Raw genomic sequence first — 18186 nt, 5'->3', positions numbered from 1 at the left:
TTAGACTTTTTTCAAAGTGTGCAGAAAATAACTGCAATGCCAGTTGTGGAGTGCTTGTTATCAGAATTACCTAAAACTAATTAAAAACTGAAAGTATTTAAATAAAAACTAGAAAATCTAAACAATGAGCGGGGGGTGGGGGGGACTGAAAGTAAACTGAATTAAAAGATTATAATTAAAAATGAAATAAAAATAAAAAAAATAATTAGAAATACAAATTATAATAAATCTGGTGGGGTGGACCAAAAGATCAGAACTACTGATTCCTACACAACATTTGTAATAAAGGACATTGGTGATTTCAGTTGCTTTTATGATATATATAAACCACAACTGGCCACAACTGATTGTGTGCTTAGTGGATGCCTCAGGCAGCAGACCCCTGAGAAAGAAGAGGAGAAAGAACAGGAACCATCATTGAGGACAGCCCCCTGCACGGCATGTACCACCAAGAAATAGAAGAAGTGGCTGATATAGAGAAATCCTGCCAATGGCTTCACAAAGCTGGACTGAAAGACAACACAGGGGCACCAATCATGTCAGAACAGGAACAAGCTATAAGCTCAAAATTGATAGAGGCTGAGGTCTACCACATCAGCTAAGACACGTGCCTACGTGCAGGCTGTGCAAAGATGCCCCTGAGACAACCCAGCGCATAACAACAGGGTGCAAGCTGCCATTAGACAGGGCATATGTGGAAGTGTATGCCGACATAGTATACAGGAACATCTCTGGAAGTATGGTCTGGAAGTCCTGAGGTCAAAATGGGATAGGAGAAGGCCTTAGTGGTAGACGTAGCTATACCAACCAATAGGAATATCAGGAAGAAGGAACATGAGAAACTCGAGAAATACCAAGGGCTGAGAGAGTAGAGAAGATGTGGAGGGTGAAATCGGAGAGCTCAAAGCAGTGACTGGAAACTGGGCGACTGGCTCAAGCGGATCCCAGGAATGACATCTGAGATCTCTGTCCAGAAGAGCGCAGTTCTAGGAACACAGCAAAGATACTCCAGGGTACCCTCAAGCTCGAGGGAAGGACAAAGGGTGGGGAATTTTATATAGTCAAGTTTTTCATTCTAAATCCTACCTTGTCTATTTGTGTTATTAAAGGAGCTAAGCAGCTGTGTAAAGGAAGTGCTGCTGGATGTGACCCGTATGTTTGGGCAAGGAATGATCAGCAGAGATGGACTTCAGAGAAAAACCAAACAGCAGGACAGGAAGAAACAGATGGTCTCCAACAAACAGTGCATGGACAGTGTTTGAAATCTCATCTGTCTCTCTCACTGGCCAGTGTGCATGTGTGTGTGTGTGTCCCTCAAGTCCATGCCTGAAGGTAATCAAAACTTTGTTCTGTTGATACATCAACACATGCACATACACTCTCTCTGTGTGTTTTGCCCTAATAAAGGGGAGGAGAGGGGAGGGGTGTTTCCGTGAAAGCTGGATTGTCCCACCTCTGTACAACAAAAGCAGGGCCTGTTGGGAGACAGGCGGGACCAGCTCCTGATTAGAAAACTCCATGCAGTGGAAACAGCTGGCCCAGCCAGGGAGGAGGAAAGCACTGTTATCTAAAGGCGACCCCGTCAACCCAGTAGAGAGGAAAAGCTGACAGAGAAACAGGAAGCATGGCCAGGCCATAGCGATAGTTTGATTGGAAACACTGCACGGTGGGTCTTGACACAGGTATATGGACAGAGTGGCCCAGAACGTTACCGTGTGATAGAAAGAAAGAACGTTTCTAAAGCATTCTTCAGGGTATCATACTTTAGAATGGGTGTTGCGCAGCCTTCTGATGAAGACAACATGTCATCTGGAGAGTGTTGACCTCAGGCTGCCCTGGTTATCCCAGCCTGTCTGTCTGGGCTGTTAACTTATTTATAGTTGGCTCGAGGAGAACATGTTTAATAATACAATGGGGTAGACCAGACAGACTGGACAGCAGCTGTCATTAGCTGGCTTTGTGTCTACCTATGTGAATGAAAGAACACATATTCATACATACAGTGCGGGGTGGTTAAGACTGCAATGCCAAAGAATGCATTCATTATGTTTATTTTCCACTAAATGGTGCCACATTTTTAGGAAAATGCATTCATGAGTTGAGTGTGTGGGCTGCACCTATGCTTCTCTGCCAGTACCAAACAGCTTATTCTGCTGTGGACTTTTGTTTGGTGTCGTTTATTCGATTGGATGATTTCGTCCGAAGAAACAATACATATTGACAATTTAACAGTTTATTCATTTAACAAACAGGGACCTTAGTAGCATGTGGAAGAACCATACACATGGTCCTCTTCAAGCTGGTCACCAGCTTGGTCAGGCACTGCTGTGGGATGGCGTCCCATTCTTCAACCGACTTGTTGCGAGTCAGCCAATATGGTTGTGTTGGTCACGAACAGCACGCCCACGAGTGTTCAGGGGGGTTGAAGTCAGGACTTCAGGCAGGCCATTCCATCTTCTCCACTCCCAAGTTCTGAAGATAGTCTCTGATAAACCCCTCTCTGTGGAGGTGAGTATTGTCGTCTTAGAGGACTGAATTCTGTCCCAGACTGTGGAGACATGGGATTGCTACTGGTTGTAGAATGTCATCTCAATATCTTGATATGCATTCAGATTGCCGCCAGTGACGACAAGCCTTGTTTTTCCAGTGAGGGAGTTGCCTACCCACTGGTATGTCGTCCTGCAAGCCTTGACTGCAAATCTGTAGAAGACTGCCTACGGTTCTGACAACGTGAGGAAATGGTCTTCTTGTGGCGTCGTCGTTTTGGGACGTCCACTTCAATGACTGTCTCTGACATTCCCCATTAGATAGAAGTTGGCCTTCAATTTGGAGATGATACTAGGGCTTACTCCAAATAATGCTGCTACTTGGTCTTATAAAACACAAGCTTGAAGTTGCACTATGGCACAAGTCCGATCCAGATCAGTCAAATGGGGCATGCTTGGAGCAGACCAACTGACTGCTCTAGCAGGGTCCATGCTCACATGCTGGGGTGCTAGCAGCTCACAACAAGAGTCAATAGCAGAATAAGCTGTTTGACATAAGAAGAAAAGATCTGACAAGTTTTTCATGGGTTCAGTCCACATACTCAACTCTGCTGCTCAACCTGTAAATGCATTTTCCTTACAAATGTGTTATTATTTTAGGGGAACAAAAGAAAGAAAGAAATTGCCAAGAAAGAAAAAGCTGAACAAGCGCAGATTTCCTTACTTTTTGTGCAGATTTAGGGTTGGGTTAGCCTGTCAGTGCATAGGTTGCCTAGAGTTTTTAATAGTGTGGCCTTATCAGCGTTGACAAATTTTGCTCAAAAACAATTAATCAAAAATTACAGTGTTTAAGGAATTCAGGTGTCATATCAAAGTCCTTCGAGCAAGTCTCACCACTCAGCATCCATCTATTGCAGGAACTTATTTGGGTATTTATTTCATAACATAATTAAAAATAAGCTTAATTTGATTGGCCACTACAGGAAACAAACACTCCCCCATCAATATCTTTAAAAAATTATATATAGCTGTTAAATGTGCTGGCTTTCCCCTCAATATAAGGTTTTAAAAATGTCCCCTGGAAGTTACACCTGTGCCATCATCTTTGCTGTTGCAGACTTCATCTATAGATTGGTCACAATCATACCTAAAATAGAGCTCCATTTGTATTTTACGATTATTTATTTTAACTACTTTTTATGTTGTGCAAAAATGCATTGTAAAATAAATATGTGTCCATAAATGTTTTAACTAGTACTGCACCTTAATCAAAACAAAAAGTTGCATGCTAGTTTATTTTCACGTCATGCCAAACGTTTGACACACTCCAAACAGGATTACGCAACTTTGTTTGTTTTTTTTAAGCCACACATCAAAAAGAATGACTGACATCCTCTGCATGAACACATTCAAGAGAAAAAACACTCTAAAAGGCTGCTGTGGAAATTTACAAGCTGATGTTCCTTAAAGAGTGGAACAAATTTCTCCTTGAAGAGCTTTTTTTTCCTGAAAATGATCAGCTAAATAAAATACTCTTTGGCTCAGCAGCTAACTTGATTTTATTGCATCATATGATACTGGTACTAAGAAAAACAGACCATAACTGCATAAATGTTTGTTATACAACAATGTTAGTGTTAGAGATGCACAAATCTTATAGTCTATTATAAATTTCATGTATAGAAACATGGAGTACCCATACAAGACTATAAATTAGTGCTTACGGCCTAGTGTACATTTATGTATTAATACTCATTTGTTTACATATAATAATTTTTTTGTTCTTATATTTCTAAGCTTTTTGGATATTACTTGTTTCCACATACTGTATGGCACAGATACACATTTTCCGAGTAAATATGTGCACTGCTGAGGACACATGCCATCTTCACATAGCAAGAAATCAAAAAGAAACTTAAAACCAGCACAGGTGTAGGACCACATATTTTGTGGGCAACAAAGGAGCTCAACGCACGTCAGGTTCTTGTTCTTTCCTGTCTTTAACCCTGCTTTACCAGCCAACCTGTGCCCACTTCCTCAAAAGTCCCGTGTAGTTCTTCCTGTACAGCCACACACACTGATCACCACAATTTCTGCATTTTCAAGCAGGTTAATTATCTCTTTGTTGTGATTTATTTTTAATATTTAAGACTGTGAAACCTACAGCCTTAAATCACATGTTCCTGATCCGAAACATCTTATTTAAAGATTCCTGGTTCATTTCCAATCAGCGCTCATCTCTGCGCACCCTCAGCGCGCACTTCGGGGGATAACTAGTAATTGAGCGGGTAACTAAATATTCAAAAACACTACGTAATCCCAGAGTACATTGCTCCACTGTCTGCATTACCTAATCCCATAAGCCATCGCGGTGGGCGGGGATATGGCCTGTTGTCAGAGCAACCTGCATGTCATTAGACACATCCCGCCTACCAAGTCATCTCCAGCCAATCGCTGGCTGTAGAAATGACATCATTGTTATTTTCAGGCGAGCTGCAGCTTAGAGGTGGATAAAGTTCGTCTCCACGTTGGAAGTGATAGAAAGTATTAGACGTTTTCGGGCACTGTTTTTACTTTTTGGGAGCGAGGATAAGTCACGGAAGACATTCGGTGTGTCCGGACACGGAGACCCGGCGGCGGGGGGACAATTTTTGGTTGTTGATGAGCGCAGGGCGCACAAAAGAAAAGTTTTCCCAGGACATAAAGTTGTCAAGTGAGTTGAACTTCAACAATAGGCGGACTCTATCGCAATCCAGTTGACGGACTGTCACGGGACCTATGTAAACAGTCGACCTTGGACTGTTTTCTCGTTTCTTTTTTAAAGGAGAAAAAGAAAGATCTCCCTCAGGGTGAACAAAACTTTATGTCCAGAAAAATGGAAGCGACCTTCTACGACGAAGCCTCCAACTCTCAGCGGGACGGGGCGGCAGTGTACGGCTTCAACCCTAAAACCCTCAAACAGACCATGACCCTGAATCTGAACGACCCGAAGAACTTTAAACCTCATTTGGGCGCCAAGGCCCTGGACATCCTGACGTCCCCTGATGTCGGGTTACTGAAGCTGGCCTCACCTGAACTGGAGAGACTGATCATCCAGTCTTGCAACGGGCTGACAACTCCCACCCCGACCCAGTTCATCTGCTCCAAGAACATCACCGACGAGCAGGAGGGCTTCGCTGAAGGGTTTGTGAGGGCGCTGGCTGAGCTCCACTACCAGCAGCAGATACCTGCTGCCCAGCCCGACCCACAGACCGGCTCGGCCAACGGCATGACATCCGGCTCCGCTGCGCCCGAGAGCGGCGGGATTTCCTACAGCTGCACGGTGCGCACGGAGCCGCCGGAGTACACCAACTTGAGCAGCTTCACTCGGGCTGTAATAGGCTCCACGCCCGCACCTGCCGGCGAGAGACAGCCACCTCCACCTACAAGTTACCCGGCGGCCCCACAGCCGTCCCACAACCACATGGACCACCAGCTGCCGGTGGCTGCGCAGCACTCACGGCTACACGCGCTCAAAGAGGAGCCACAGACGGTCCCGGAGATGTCCGGCGAGACCCCACCGCTCTCCCCCATCGACATGGAGTCCCAAGAGCGCATCAAAGCTGAAAGAAAGCGCATGAGGAACAGGGTGGCCGCGTCCAAATGCCGGAAAAGGAAGCTGGAGAGGATCGCCCGACTGGAGGACAGGGTCAAAAACCTAAAGAGCCAAAACACGGAGTTGGTTTCCTCTGCCAACGTCCTGCGGGACGAGCTGGCTCTGCTCAAACAAAAGGTGATGGACCACGTTAACAGCGGCTGCCAGCTCATTTTGACGCAGCAGCTCCAAGCTTACTAGACTTGCCAAGAGAAGAAAAGAAAAAGAACCAAGGGACACTGCTCGGGGACCAAATGCAGCTTAAAGTGGCCCGTTCAGCCTTTCAGGGAAGTCTCAGCGCATTGTTTTTTTTCTCCTCCACCAAAATATCCGCTCAGACTGTATCCACATGGAGGCTGACTGACAAGATACTTGGTATTGGTCAGCAACGGTGAATTATCACAGAGCAGAAGCCATCAAACTTATTGCACAGGCGCACACAGCTCAGATGGAACCTTGGCTCTGCCAGCGCCTCTGATCTGGCTCGTTACATATTTTTGGCATTTTTTTTTTGTGTCTTTGTCATTTATTTCCACCTTAAACTACACAATGAAATCTGTAATCTGTCAAACCAGCTATGGCAAGTGTCCACATCTTATCACTCGACTGTGGCCCACACATATCCTGCATCCTGACTGGAGGATAGATAGGGCTTATGTGGGCTCAAATTGCATAGACACAATGTGAACCGAACCTTTCACTATGTCAAGTAGCAACGTATGCATATAGACATGAGTCAAGCACTGAGTATCCCAGGCACCAACGATTATATGTACAGAACACTAACAACAACAAAAGTTCACACCTTTCCCTAAAGACTCATAGGTGTGTGTTTACTGACAAAACTGCCTTACTTTCTTAATACTTACCTTCAAGCAACTTTGTGATATAGTTGTAACTAATGTTAAACCTCAAGTTAACACTTAGTAATATTTGTACGCAGTATTTTGAGCACTTAAATGTAAATATGAGAAAATAAAAGTGTTGGACATGCAGCAGGATGTGTGTTGTGGCTTTGTGATTAACGATAAATGAGCCTGGAGGTGACCGGATAGTCTTGCAGTGTGTTACATGGAGTGTTTGTTGTTGGAGAAACTGGGGCGGACGCGAGACTGAGTCACCAGCTCGCTGAGGCGCACCCGATGGTTGCCGAAGCTACTCGGACGCCCATTGGACAGCGAAGCGTCGGAAGTGAGCCGCAGGCAGCCAAATATGGCAAGAGGTCCCGAGCGAGCGCTGGGACGGGTGGGGGTGTGTATGTGCGCGCGCGCGAGTTATAGTCACCGTCCTCCCACTACAGCTGGTGACTCTTTTACAAGAAACGCCATGAAGCCGAGGCAGATCTGTTTACACACTTGAAGGGAGTGAGTGGAGACGAGATACTTTGTAAAGAGGAGGAGGCTTATTTTTTAAATTTATTTTCTCAACTGTAATAACTGTCTGTAATATAAATACGTTTCTGTAGAAAAAAAAAAAGTACAAATGTATACATTTTATACATTTAACCTGAACAGAGGGGCACATGTTCAATTACTTGGAAAGAAAATAAAACAAAATAAAACAAAAAACAGACTCTTTAGCCCAACAGTGACACCAGAAGCTGGTAAATGATTGGACACATGTTCATGCCCAATCATTTACCAGCTGGTAAATGATTGGAGGAGGCAGCTGTCTGGCAGTTTAAAGACCCTACACACAGACTGTAAACCCACACAGGTGCTTTCACTCACTGCTTGATACACCCTGGCCCTACCTGTTATGACAGGACTGTTTCTATGTTTAACTTGAGTCTTGGTACATCGGTTTAGATAAGCTCCTCATGGATTCCCTCAACTTCAGCCTGACACAAGACTTAATCAGCCGTTAAATGAATACACCTGCATATTCTGTCCAGAACTTTTATGACCATTTAAATGCTTGTAATCTTTTATACGTGCCGTATGTCATGTTGTTAACTGGTTATTTACACAACACTTGAGGATTAGATATGTGCTTTTCTGTATCTTTACAGGATGTTTTGATGCGTATCTGACAATGTGAGCAAAGACGAACTCGAGGCAACTCAGACAGGGTTTAGTCTGTTAAGGCATCTTATCCACAAACTCCACAACTGCATCCTGCACTGGATCCCCAGACAGTGTACATAAAATTAAACACTATATTCTACTATGGATCAGAAGTTACAAAATGACGGTTGTCTGCCAGAAGCGACTGGTGGAGTTGATTACTGGAGCCGACTGCCTGCTCTGGTCTCATCCAACAGCTTCTTTTGATCTTACTTGTCTTCCATCTTTCTGTGCAACACAAATTTTTCCAGGTTCTAAACAGCTTTAAGTTCTCAAACACAGAGTTGAGTTCCTAAATTATATCTATCTGGGGGTCGTTCTTGTGTTTGGTTCCTGATAACCCCCATAGTCTGTGCACAGTCCTGTGGCCGGGGGCTCTCAGCTGACGAGCACGCCCTCTTTAGCAGCTATGCGCTGCCGGTGGACGTGGTCCTGCTCTAGTTCTTCATGGCTGGGGTGCCAAAGCCGTGACAGGACGCGTTCCATGTTGAGGGCGTACATGGTGTGGGAGGGCATCACGCCGTGGTGAACCTGCATTAAACGAGTATAAAAGAGATGAGAAAACCATTTCAATTCTGATAGTTAAATGATGGAAAGGTAGGAAAGGTAGGCTTGGAAAAAAAAAAAGAATCCAGCGTTGAGAGTAAAGAAAGATAAGATACACGATAAGATACACATAAGATACTCTTTAGTCCCACGAGTGGGAAATTTCATGTGCTGACATGAAGAGAAAGACATGAAGATATAAACCTTTACACTTTACATATGCATTTCTGAGGGAAACAGCATTTTTGTGTAAACACAACTATTCAGTAAACAAGGCAAACAGCCTACCAATTCTGCAATAAGACCTCAAACTTATAGGTTGGTTAGAAAATAAAAAAAAAGCTATGAGTTTTGTTATCTCTAACTGACAGCTCGAAAATTATAAGACAAAAAACGGCAGCAACTGCACACAGTTTTGAAGCCAGAACTTAGAAAAGTTTGGCATTTTTGCTGGAAAAATGAGTTTATATCAGTCTTATTACACACTCATTTGTGGACTATTACACAACTTCACAGGATTCTAAGAATCCCACACACAAATTTTCAAGGTGAAAAACTCCATCACATTTAACAGGGTCAAAGGTTGTATTATTTGACCACTTGCCTGGGAATATCACAACTTTTCCTTTGGGCTGTTCCAAACAAACTCACTGTGAAATATGCTGATGTTGCTAGGACCAGTTGTTCACATTTTACCTGTAAAGCCTCGAGGAGATCAAACATGCTGATTGGAGGGAGAGGTGCAGGAAGACTGTCAGCAGAACAAGCCAGCAAATGAACAGCTTGCTGCTCAGCCTCATCGGGTGACACCTGCGGTGGTGGGCCTGCAGGGAGGGAAGCACTCTGTGGCGGACTTCAAGGAAAAAAAGTACACTATTAGTCCATGCTGACAGCAAAAGAAAGCAGCTACTGATACAAACATAAAAACTAAAAAGATTTAATGAAGTTGCACTAATGAGAGGCAAACACATTTTTCTGTATCAAATGCATTTTCTTATACTGAGAATTCTCACAGCCTAACAAAAGCTGGAGTCCCTACCAATCAGCAACACTGTGGTAAGCAGCAAGGCTGTTTTTCAGATAGGGTTGAGGCGTGACGTCATTGCCAAAGGCGTAGGGGAAACGGCTGTCTCGTAATCGATACGCCTTCCTCCGCATGATTACGGCAGTCAGGACATCTTTCAAGTGGTGCTGAAATAAATCAGAGCACTGAGTCAGTGCACAGTCAGACTCAAAATGGCTCCCATTCATTTCTGGGTGCAACAGGTCGCATTAGCTTTTGCATGTAAACTGACTGATAGCTTAGTGTAGTTTAATCCAAGTGATCACTGATAATGGAATCAAGACAGACCTCTCTTACTACATATATATTAGGGGTGCAAAAAGTATTAGTCAACCACCAATGTTGCGTTCGCTAAATGTATGACACCATACACCAGGGTCACTTCAACTGGATGACAGATTGCTGCAGTTTGAGCGAGTATCTGCGTTTTACGTAACTCCGCTAGGCTGACTGTCGAGAGCAGATCAAGAAAAACACAATCCATAGTCAGATGGTAGGGCAAGCTAGCAAGACAGAAGTTAAGCTCTCCTTGCAACATTCAGATCTGGCGTTTGGAATTATTTTGGTTTTCATGTGAGGTATGACCCTGAAGGTAAGCGAGTCATGGACTAAAGTAAAACAGTATGTTGGATGTGCCATGCAATGCTCAATTACATGGGTGGGAACTAGTGTGTTAGCGCAGTTAGCTCGTTAACGTGTTGGCCGTCTAGCCCCATGCATGGGGCGATCGGCGGTAGCTCGTTAACGGAGATTTGCCGTGTTGTGGCGTTAAGGTCATTTCAACGAGATCAACCTGAAAGCACTAGTGGGAACACAACGAATATGACTGCACATTTACGCCGACATCATCCTAGTGCAAAGACAAAAACAACAAGCATGCTACTAACTTTAGCCGAGTCATTTAGACAGCTGTTAGCCATGATTCTCCTTATGCTGCTGAGAATATAGCCCAGAAGAAGCGGATAGTATAGCTTTTATTTTGGAAAGAGACATTTCTCTGTAATAAACTCTCTTTTCCAAAGATGAGTGATTCCTCAATCAGATCAGGGCTTGCAATATCGCTAGCCCGACGTCCTGGAGCTAGCGATTTTTTCAGTCGGGCTACCAAAATCTATCTCTGCCCTGCCCGTCGGGCTATTGTAGGAAGGAAAAATATATGTCAATGCTTTTGCATTCTTTCAGAAATGTAGCTGGGTAATTATGTCATTGGCATTGGTGAGCCACTGTCAATATGTGACATATTTTAATCGCGTTTGAATTGCGCTTGTTTTTTTGCTTTCACTTTGCAATCGTGCGAACTGTGTATAGAGAGCGACAGCACTGATCTGTGAGTGATGAATTTGTGCACCAATTCCTCTGACATCGCTTATTAATCGTAGCTTACTATGCAACATGACAAGTGAAATCTCACGCAGCAAGCTTAAACATGTGAGAGGTTGATCGCGCAGAGAATCGCTGAGCTTATGTGAGTGAGCGTGTAAAAGCAGGATATATATTTTAGTTCTGCTGAGCCAGAATAAGACAAGTCAGGGTGAAAAGTGCGGCCAGAAAGCTCCACAACGGAGTTGACACAATCCTTCAGAGCAAAAAAGAGTGGCAGCTTTATGGTTTCATGGACAAAATAATGTCTTGGCGCTATGACGAGCTAAAGAGGGCTGCACATACAGGGTCCGCCAGGTGCGCAGCAGAAAAAACACGAAGTTTTAAAAACCTGTACTTTGAGTGAAAATACTTATTTTCCACCCTAATTTACGATAAATCTTTACAAATTAACATGGCATATGGATTTTTTTTCACATTCTGTATCTCTACAGTGAAGGTGACCCTGGTGCAAATTACTGACCTCTGTCATCATTTTAAGTGGGGGAACTTGCACAATTGGTGGCTGACTAAATACTTTTTTGCCCCACTGTATATATATTCTATATATACTTGTTTCATAACTCAACTTTAAAATAATTCAAACAGCTGAGTGAAAAAGACACTGTGCTGGGCAAGGACACAGACTGAGACAGTACAACTGATGTCCCTCCTGCTTTTGGCCACCACACATGGGTAAACATCTCGTTAGATTTTGGTGTGACTAAGCGACAAAGCTCTGCTCAGTCTCTGGAGAAAACAAAGCTGTCAGTGCTGCATAATAAATGACGCAGAACATGTTCTTTCTGATCATTTAAACCACTGCACGGATGTTTAAACAATGTCAGACTTAAAAAGCAGAAGAATCACTTGCGTCACACTCTCAGCTTTTATGAGGGTGCACTGAGGCTCAAACAGTCACTCTTCTGTTGAACTGTTAGTATATACCTCAACGGCATAGATCATGGTGCTGATGGCATCTTCTGTGACGTTATCCAAGCCCACCTCAAAGGCGGTCACCATCATGCGAGCCTCCAGTTGGCCCCGTGTGGGCAGCAGCAGAGTGTGGGCGCTGAGACGCAGCTCTTCCTCCTCACTTCCCCCCTCCCTCGGGCTGAATGGCTGGGCGGCGCTCAGAGGATTCTGAGGCTGGAAACGATGCTGAAGGACACACAAGCATCCGAGCGATATTGTCAGTCCACTGTTCAAGCACACAGCTGTTATTTAGAGGTGGCTAACCTTGCAGCTGCAACACTCGGTTGTGATTTTACTTTTTAAGTGTACTGCACACATACACTTTACTTAGGATGGCCACCCAAGTGTATCTGTTTACTCATTTCAGCCTTTTTTTTTTTTTTTTTTTAAATGCATTTTGGGTTTTTTTTTTTAAATCATGCCACAGAAAATGAAATCATTCATGGGTGATTTACAGTTGGACCATTCCCCCACTCTTATTTTGAAAGCCCAGGCCCTTTTTGTGCGGTTTCCCTAGCAGTTGGTTTGCTGGTCAGGTTGCTGTTGTGGCATCTACCTCCACTGTACCCTTAATTATGAATTTTGACACCCCAGTATTCATCGGTCTACTTGGTCTACTATCTACTACTACTGAATGACCTGTTCTATAAGCAGGCCTGAAATATGAGAAACTACTCAGTTCAGAAAAAAGCTTCAAGGGTTACTCCTAGGAGGCTTTCAAGGGGTAAAGAGTTAAATGGGTCTTGTGTTAATAGTCAGATGGACTTAGACTGGTGACAGTCTTTTTTTTCTGCTGTGAACTGAATGGCCCAAGAACCAGAAACTTCAGCGGGAGCAATGGGTCATGTGGCACTATGCTGAGCCCTTTGAGAATGCAAAGCAGAACATGGATTATCATCACTAGTTGCAGACCAACACAGTAGAGATAAAGCTCATCCACAGAGAGACTCAATGGAGCAGCAGCTCAATAAAAGTTTACTGGTTACACTACCTGGCAACTAAAATATTTAGAGAGGAGAACCTTATAAGAAGTATTTTTTCAACAATTCATTAAAGGTGTGTGTGCAACCTCTGTTAAAGAATATAAATTTGTGGGAACAGTTTTAGCAGTATTGTTGCCAACATGAACATATCTAGGCCGTGCGGAGATGAAAATATGAAGGAGGACTTACGTCGAATTTTTGCCTAGAGGAACATTTCTTATTCCCCTTCGGTTTGCCGGGCTTTGAAGCACAGCTACCTTGCCACTGCAATGACCCTGCACCCTCTAGAGGACAAAAAGGACACACAACAAGGTGCATGAAAGACACAAACAGAGATCCCATTTTATTTGGTGAAATAGTCTTGAATTTTAATCTCAACAGCTCCCAAGCCAGTCCTGACAAAAAGGTATGGCTTAATACATACATAAAATGTCAGCTGTTATAAAATATAGGTTCAGCCACAATTTCAGAGGCATTCAGTTATTATTTAAAAAAAAACTCACCTGGTGTGGAGACGATGATCTGGCACCGTGTAAGAATAGCCAGGAGAAAATCATTGTGAACATGGACTGGATGAATGAAGGAAACACAGAATAAGCCATTTTTTTTATTAGTAGTATTATAATTTCTACATTACACATTAGCACAGAGGAGAGCTGTTCTTTGACACTGACCATTCTCCTGTGCCAACAGCCTACGCGCCTCAATGTCAAACTCTTCCTTGCTGATCTTTTGTTTGAACCACAGCTTCAGGTTTGCCCAGTAACTGCAGGGAGGAAACAAGAAGCAAGCACCAACACACACATAACTCAGGTGCATCTAAAACACAAAGTGATGCTGGACACAGACAGAAACACACGCATACATACACACAAGCACCATCTGCACGTCATTACATCTCTTTATCGCGTTATTCACGTGCTATTAACTTTTAAAATCACAAATACTCAACAGTGCTGTTCCTGTTTCTTTCACTCGTCGTCTTTAAGTTAAGTTTCACATCTCGCCAACTCTTGGTACACTACTTTTCAAAATATCGTCAAGTTGGATTTACACAAACCCGCCATAACGTTAAAGTTCATACAGCTAATAAAGCTCAAGGTAAATCTCACCTTTCTTACGCATCACCTTCACCACAGACATAAAAAGATACCAACGAGATGCTACAGTAATATGTCAACAAAACAAAATCCTGCAAAATGTAGCAGAGGATAGCTAGGTGCTAATTGGTCCAAGGCGCAGTTAATTAATGTTAGTCCCCTTTTCATTTCAGTGGCACAGAAATGGGACCAAAACGCAAGACTACGAACAAAGACAAGCACACAAACAACACTTCACTTACTGTTTGACATTATCGCCAATTGCATCCGTTAAATTCTTCTTTGCAATCTCAAGCTCGCTAGCATGAGCCGCCATGACGTTCATAAACGCCTACAATTACGTCATTAATCGGCGACAGTAACATTTTCTTCCCCTAAACCTATAAACTTTATTGTAGAAAATACATTTCACAAAATTAATCTAAAAGAGAGAAAAGCACTTAGCATTTTGTAATGGCTGAAATTAGTTGAATCTAACTAGTTAAATGAAATCTATTAAAAAGTCAATAACCAATCAATAAATAAGTTAGGTTAAATAAATATGGTGACTAAATTAAATAAATATGATGACTAAGCTAAGATAAATAACAGAATCAATCACACAACAAAAAGAAGTGGAAAACACAATGTAAGTAAAACGAATAACTAAACCATGTGGTTTTGTTACAAACGACTGCGCCGCTAGATGGCAGTGTGGTATTATTTTCATATTTGTACACAGATTAGTGAGGTTTGCCTTCAAGGCCTTCTGCCAGACAAGCTCTCTAAAGACGTGGTTAACTTTGATGAAAGCATGTATTTTAACCCTGAGGACAAACTTCTCCCACTGGTGTCCACTTGATGCAGAAGAGCTGAATAAAAGTGCTTTTAATCTTGTAAATTTCATAAGCTTAACAAAGAGGTCAAGATGCCCCCCCAAATGTTGTCTGTCTTTTACCAAGCAGAATCTTAGCTCTTTGTGTTTAACAGTGAACAGCTTTCATGTCAGAACACAGCATTTGTGTGCTAACACGACTTTAGAGCCTGAGCTGACGTGTATAAAGAATGACTCCAGAGTCAGTTTGCAAGACCAGTGGGAAGAATGTGATCAAAGCCTTCAAAACAAATCACGTAAAGCAGTGTTGCAACCTTTTACGACAAACTTAGAAAAAGGTCACATTGTCTTGTTTTCATGCTCTAGGCTTTTTCAACATTTTGCAGACTAGGTTTTGAGTTTTTATGGGTTTTTTACTTTTTGTTTTTAGCTCCCCTTAGACCAGAAGAAACACTTCTAATGATCACAGAAGTTTCCCTCCAATATGAAGCATGCCTGCCCGCACTTCCCATTATAACCACTAAAATTTCCACTCAATTCAAAAGTCACTCACACCTACAGCTACTTTGGAATGCAACAGCTATAACATCAGCCAGTACACTTCTATGAAGTGATTATTTCTTCTGCTTTCACCAAAAAAATGTAGCTTTAGAGTTACCAGTTGAGGTTAGAAACCTCAATTCTCCACAGTGCTCATCAGAAAGCATTTCCGTGGTTCCATATGTTGTCCTTTACAGATAATATTCCTCCAGAGCAGATTTAGGCCAGGAGGCCCTTTTTGTTTTTCACTCTTTTAACTTTGGCGTAAAAACAGCTGAGTCATCAAATAGATGGTCCTCCTCGCCCCTGCCCCCACATACCCAGGAGGTTCTGAAGCCTTAACCAGGCCATCTGACTCATGTCATTCATCAAAATGAGTGCAATCACTGAACATATACAGACATACTGTAGGCTATTAGCGGGTCCTCAGTTACGTGACTAACCTGCAGTGTTCAGAGGTCATACTTCTTTACAAAGGATGTGCATTTGATCATCTTAGGCTTTCGCGGCTTTAGCAGAATAAACAAGCCTGCCATGCCAAACGCAAGAACGATGAAAACCATCTGATTTTTTCATTGCTATTAGATGCATTTAACAGACTAAATGTCAGTTAATAAGCAGCTGAAACTCAAGGAGCAAATGTTCTATGGTTCACATGTCCTTTTGTTTGTTATCTCTGGGTTGCATTTGCTGCTTAGTTTGGAGAAAAACCCCTCAGCAAGATAAAGATCATTTTCACAATCTCAGCCTCTGCTTGTTTGCTTCAAAGCTAAACACACTATCACTCTTCTGGAAATTTTAGGACAGACTGGAAACTGTAGCTGTCCACAGCAAAGTGAGCCTTCCCAGATTTCTCCAAACGATGATCCATCTTAAACAAGTGTCTGTTGAGCCCTAAATCAAAAGGGCACTTAGCAACAAACTTAGTTACGGATTTGTTTAACCGTCCCAGTTAGAGCAAAAAATTCATCATGGAGCTTATTTTCAAAGAAAACAGCTCCACATCCTGTCTGCTGATTTGCTGCTGACACTAAGTGAGCTTCTGAGAGCTAATGAGTCACTCTCACGGACATTCCCCCAACAGCAGATGTTTTATAGCAAACAGCAGCGAACTGTCAGGGATCTTCCGAGCCTGAAATCTGTAGACAGTGAACCTTCACTTAGTGACAAGGAGGGCTTTTACCTCTGAAACGTGCAGTGGTTTTCAGAGGACCACACCTGTAGCAGCGTTTGCCCATCCCCAGTCTGCTGGCAAGGTATTTTGAGTTGGTGCAGACCTGAGTGTGGTCCTTTCACCGGAGCCAAGGATGTCACCTTCACAGTTCCAGCATGAGGCTTTGCAGGGGTTTGGTTTTTGTGGGTTAATCAGGCATTTCCATGTCCCTGTGAGGCTGTTTAAAATTGTGAGGGTTCAGTGTGTCACCGGCACAAGTTATTGGAAGGCTACACTTGGATCAACCCACACTGGCTGATTTGTGGGGTCTGTTCTCACTGAGGGTTTAGAGGCACATTTGTAACAGGAAGGTGGTCCGTTATAATCAGCGTCCTTTTCCTTGGTCAAGCTGGGAAAATTTGTATTGAAATTAATCCAGTAAAGCTTCTCAGGGGGTAGCAGTGGAGGACAGGGATGGACAGGACGTCTAGATTTTGCATTAAAGCACAAGAAAGTGTTTTAGAGAACAACCATGCTCTAGAAAGGTATCTAAACCTGCTTTCGCACTTCTCAGCAAGCAGTAGGCCTATACTTTGTTAAAATGCTTTGTATATGTCAGTAGGTCACATTTCTGCATGTTTTATTTTATTTATGCGGAGCACCTTTTAAGAAAATGAAAGGAATAGATTGGATTTCTACATAGAAACAAATCTTGTTTCTCATTCATGATTAGTAAGATCATTGTGCAATCTGCCAATTTTGTCTACGCTTGATTACGGTGATGTTGCTTCTATATTCAAGTTGAAGCCTCTTGATTCTGTGTACTACCGTAAATTACGATTCATTACAGGTGATTGTTTTCCTGGTCACCATCGTATCTTATATGAGAGAACAAAATGTGATAATGTACAGTAAATCGAAGACAGCAGCATTGTATGATATTTATTTACAAGGCTCTTTGCTGCAAAGATTGCCTGCTTATCTCCTTGACTGAATTTAAACGGAGCTCTTACAATGTCAGGCCGTGGGACATTTTAAACATTAGCTGTACCTGTTGTTCACACTGAAATTGGAAAAACTGGATTGAAATATTTCTCCACCTACAAACGGAACAAACTACCAAAATGTTATGAAGCTACTCTTGTGCATTTTTTTAAATTGTGTACATGTACCTGTTTGTCTAACTTTTTGTATGTGTTTTATTTTGTTCACAGGTCTGTCTTGAAAAATAGATCTCAATCTCAATGAGGCTAAATGTTTAAATGAAGGATTTAATAAGCATTTATATATTTTCAGACCTGTGACAGATTAAAGCCCTTGGCCTCTAATTTTCACGTTTATTTGCTTTTTTGCTAGCTCTTAGCTTACTTGAGCACAGAAACGGTTATACAGAAGACAAATCCTCTTAAAATCAGAAGAATCCTCAAACAATAAAACTAAAATCAGCTTTAATAGCTTTGCACTTTT

The 18186-nt window shown here is 42.6% G+C and overlaps 2 protein-coding genes across 2 annotated transcripts; one reads left to right on the top strand and one right to left on the bottom strand.

Annotated features, from left to right (window-relative positions):
- Nucleotides 1–4965: 4965 nt before the first annotated feature.
- LOC120727846 (transcription factor AP-1-like) lies at nt 4966–7115 on the top strand. The gene has a single exon (XM_040022402.1). The coding sequence runs from the start codon at nt 5350–5352 to the stop codon at nt 6319–6321; it is 972 nt and encodes a 323-aa protein (XP_039878336.1). The 5' UTR covers nt 4966–5349; the 3' UTR covers nt 6322–7115.
- On the bottom strand, nt 6594–14583 carry tada1 (transcriptional adaptor 1). Its single transcript, XM_040022401.1, has 8 exons — nt 14455–14583; nt 13787–13878; nt 13616–13681; nt 13302–13396; nt 12103–12315; nt 9772–9923; nt 9429–9585; nt 6594–8717 (listed from the first exon to the last, which is right to left on the bottom strand). The coding sequence occupies exons 1-8, from the start codon at nt 14535–14537 to the stop codon at nt 8565–8567; spliced, it is 1011 nt and encodes a 336-aa protein (XP_039878335.1). The 5' UTR covers nt 14538–14583; the 3' UTR covers nt 6594–8564.
- Nucleotides 14584–18186: the final 3603 nt, after the last annotated feature.

Source organism: Simochromis diagramma, unplaced genomic scaffold (genome assembly GCF_900408965.1).
Source record: "Simochromis diagramma unplaced genomic scaffold, fSimDia1.1 OVJJ01000205.1, whole genome shotgun sequence".
In the NCBI taxonomy this organism is placed as follows: Eukaryota; Metazoa; Chordata; class Actinopteri; order Cichliformes; family Cichlidae; genus Simochromis; species Simochromis diagramma.
Note: the sequence above shows the minus strand (reverse complement) of the source record. Positions and strands in the feature narration are given on the sequence as shown.

Excerpts from the sequence above, each read along its gene's own strand:
- LOC120727846 (XM_040022402.1), top strand. The coding sequence starts at position 5,350 with ATGTCCAGAAAAATGGAAGCGACCTTCTACGACGAAGCCTCCAACTCT.
- tada1 (XM_040022401.1), bottom strand. The coding sequence starts at position 14,537 with ATGAACGTCATGGCGGCTCATGCTAGCGAGCTTGAGATTGCAAAGAAG. Across the intron at positions 13,682-13,786 it reads GCTGTTGGCACAGGAGAATG|TCCATGTTCACAATGATTTT; the intron begins GTCAGTGTCAAA and ends TCATTCATCCAG. Across the intron at positions 8,718-9,428 it reads ATCTCCTCGAGGCTTTACAG|GTTCACCACGGCGTGATGCC; the intron begins GTAAAATGTGAA and ends CGTTTAATGCAG.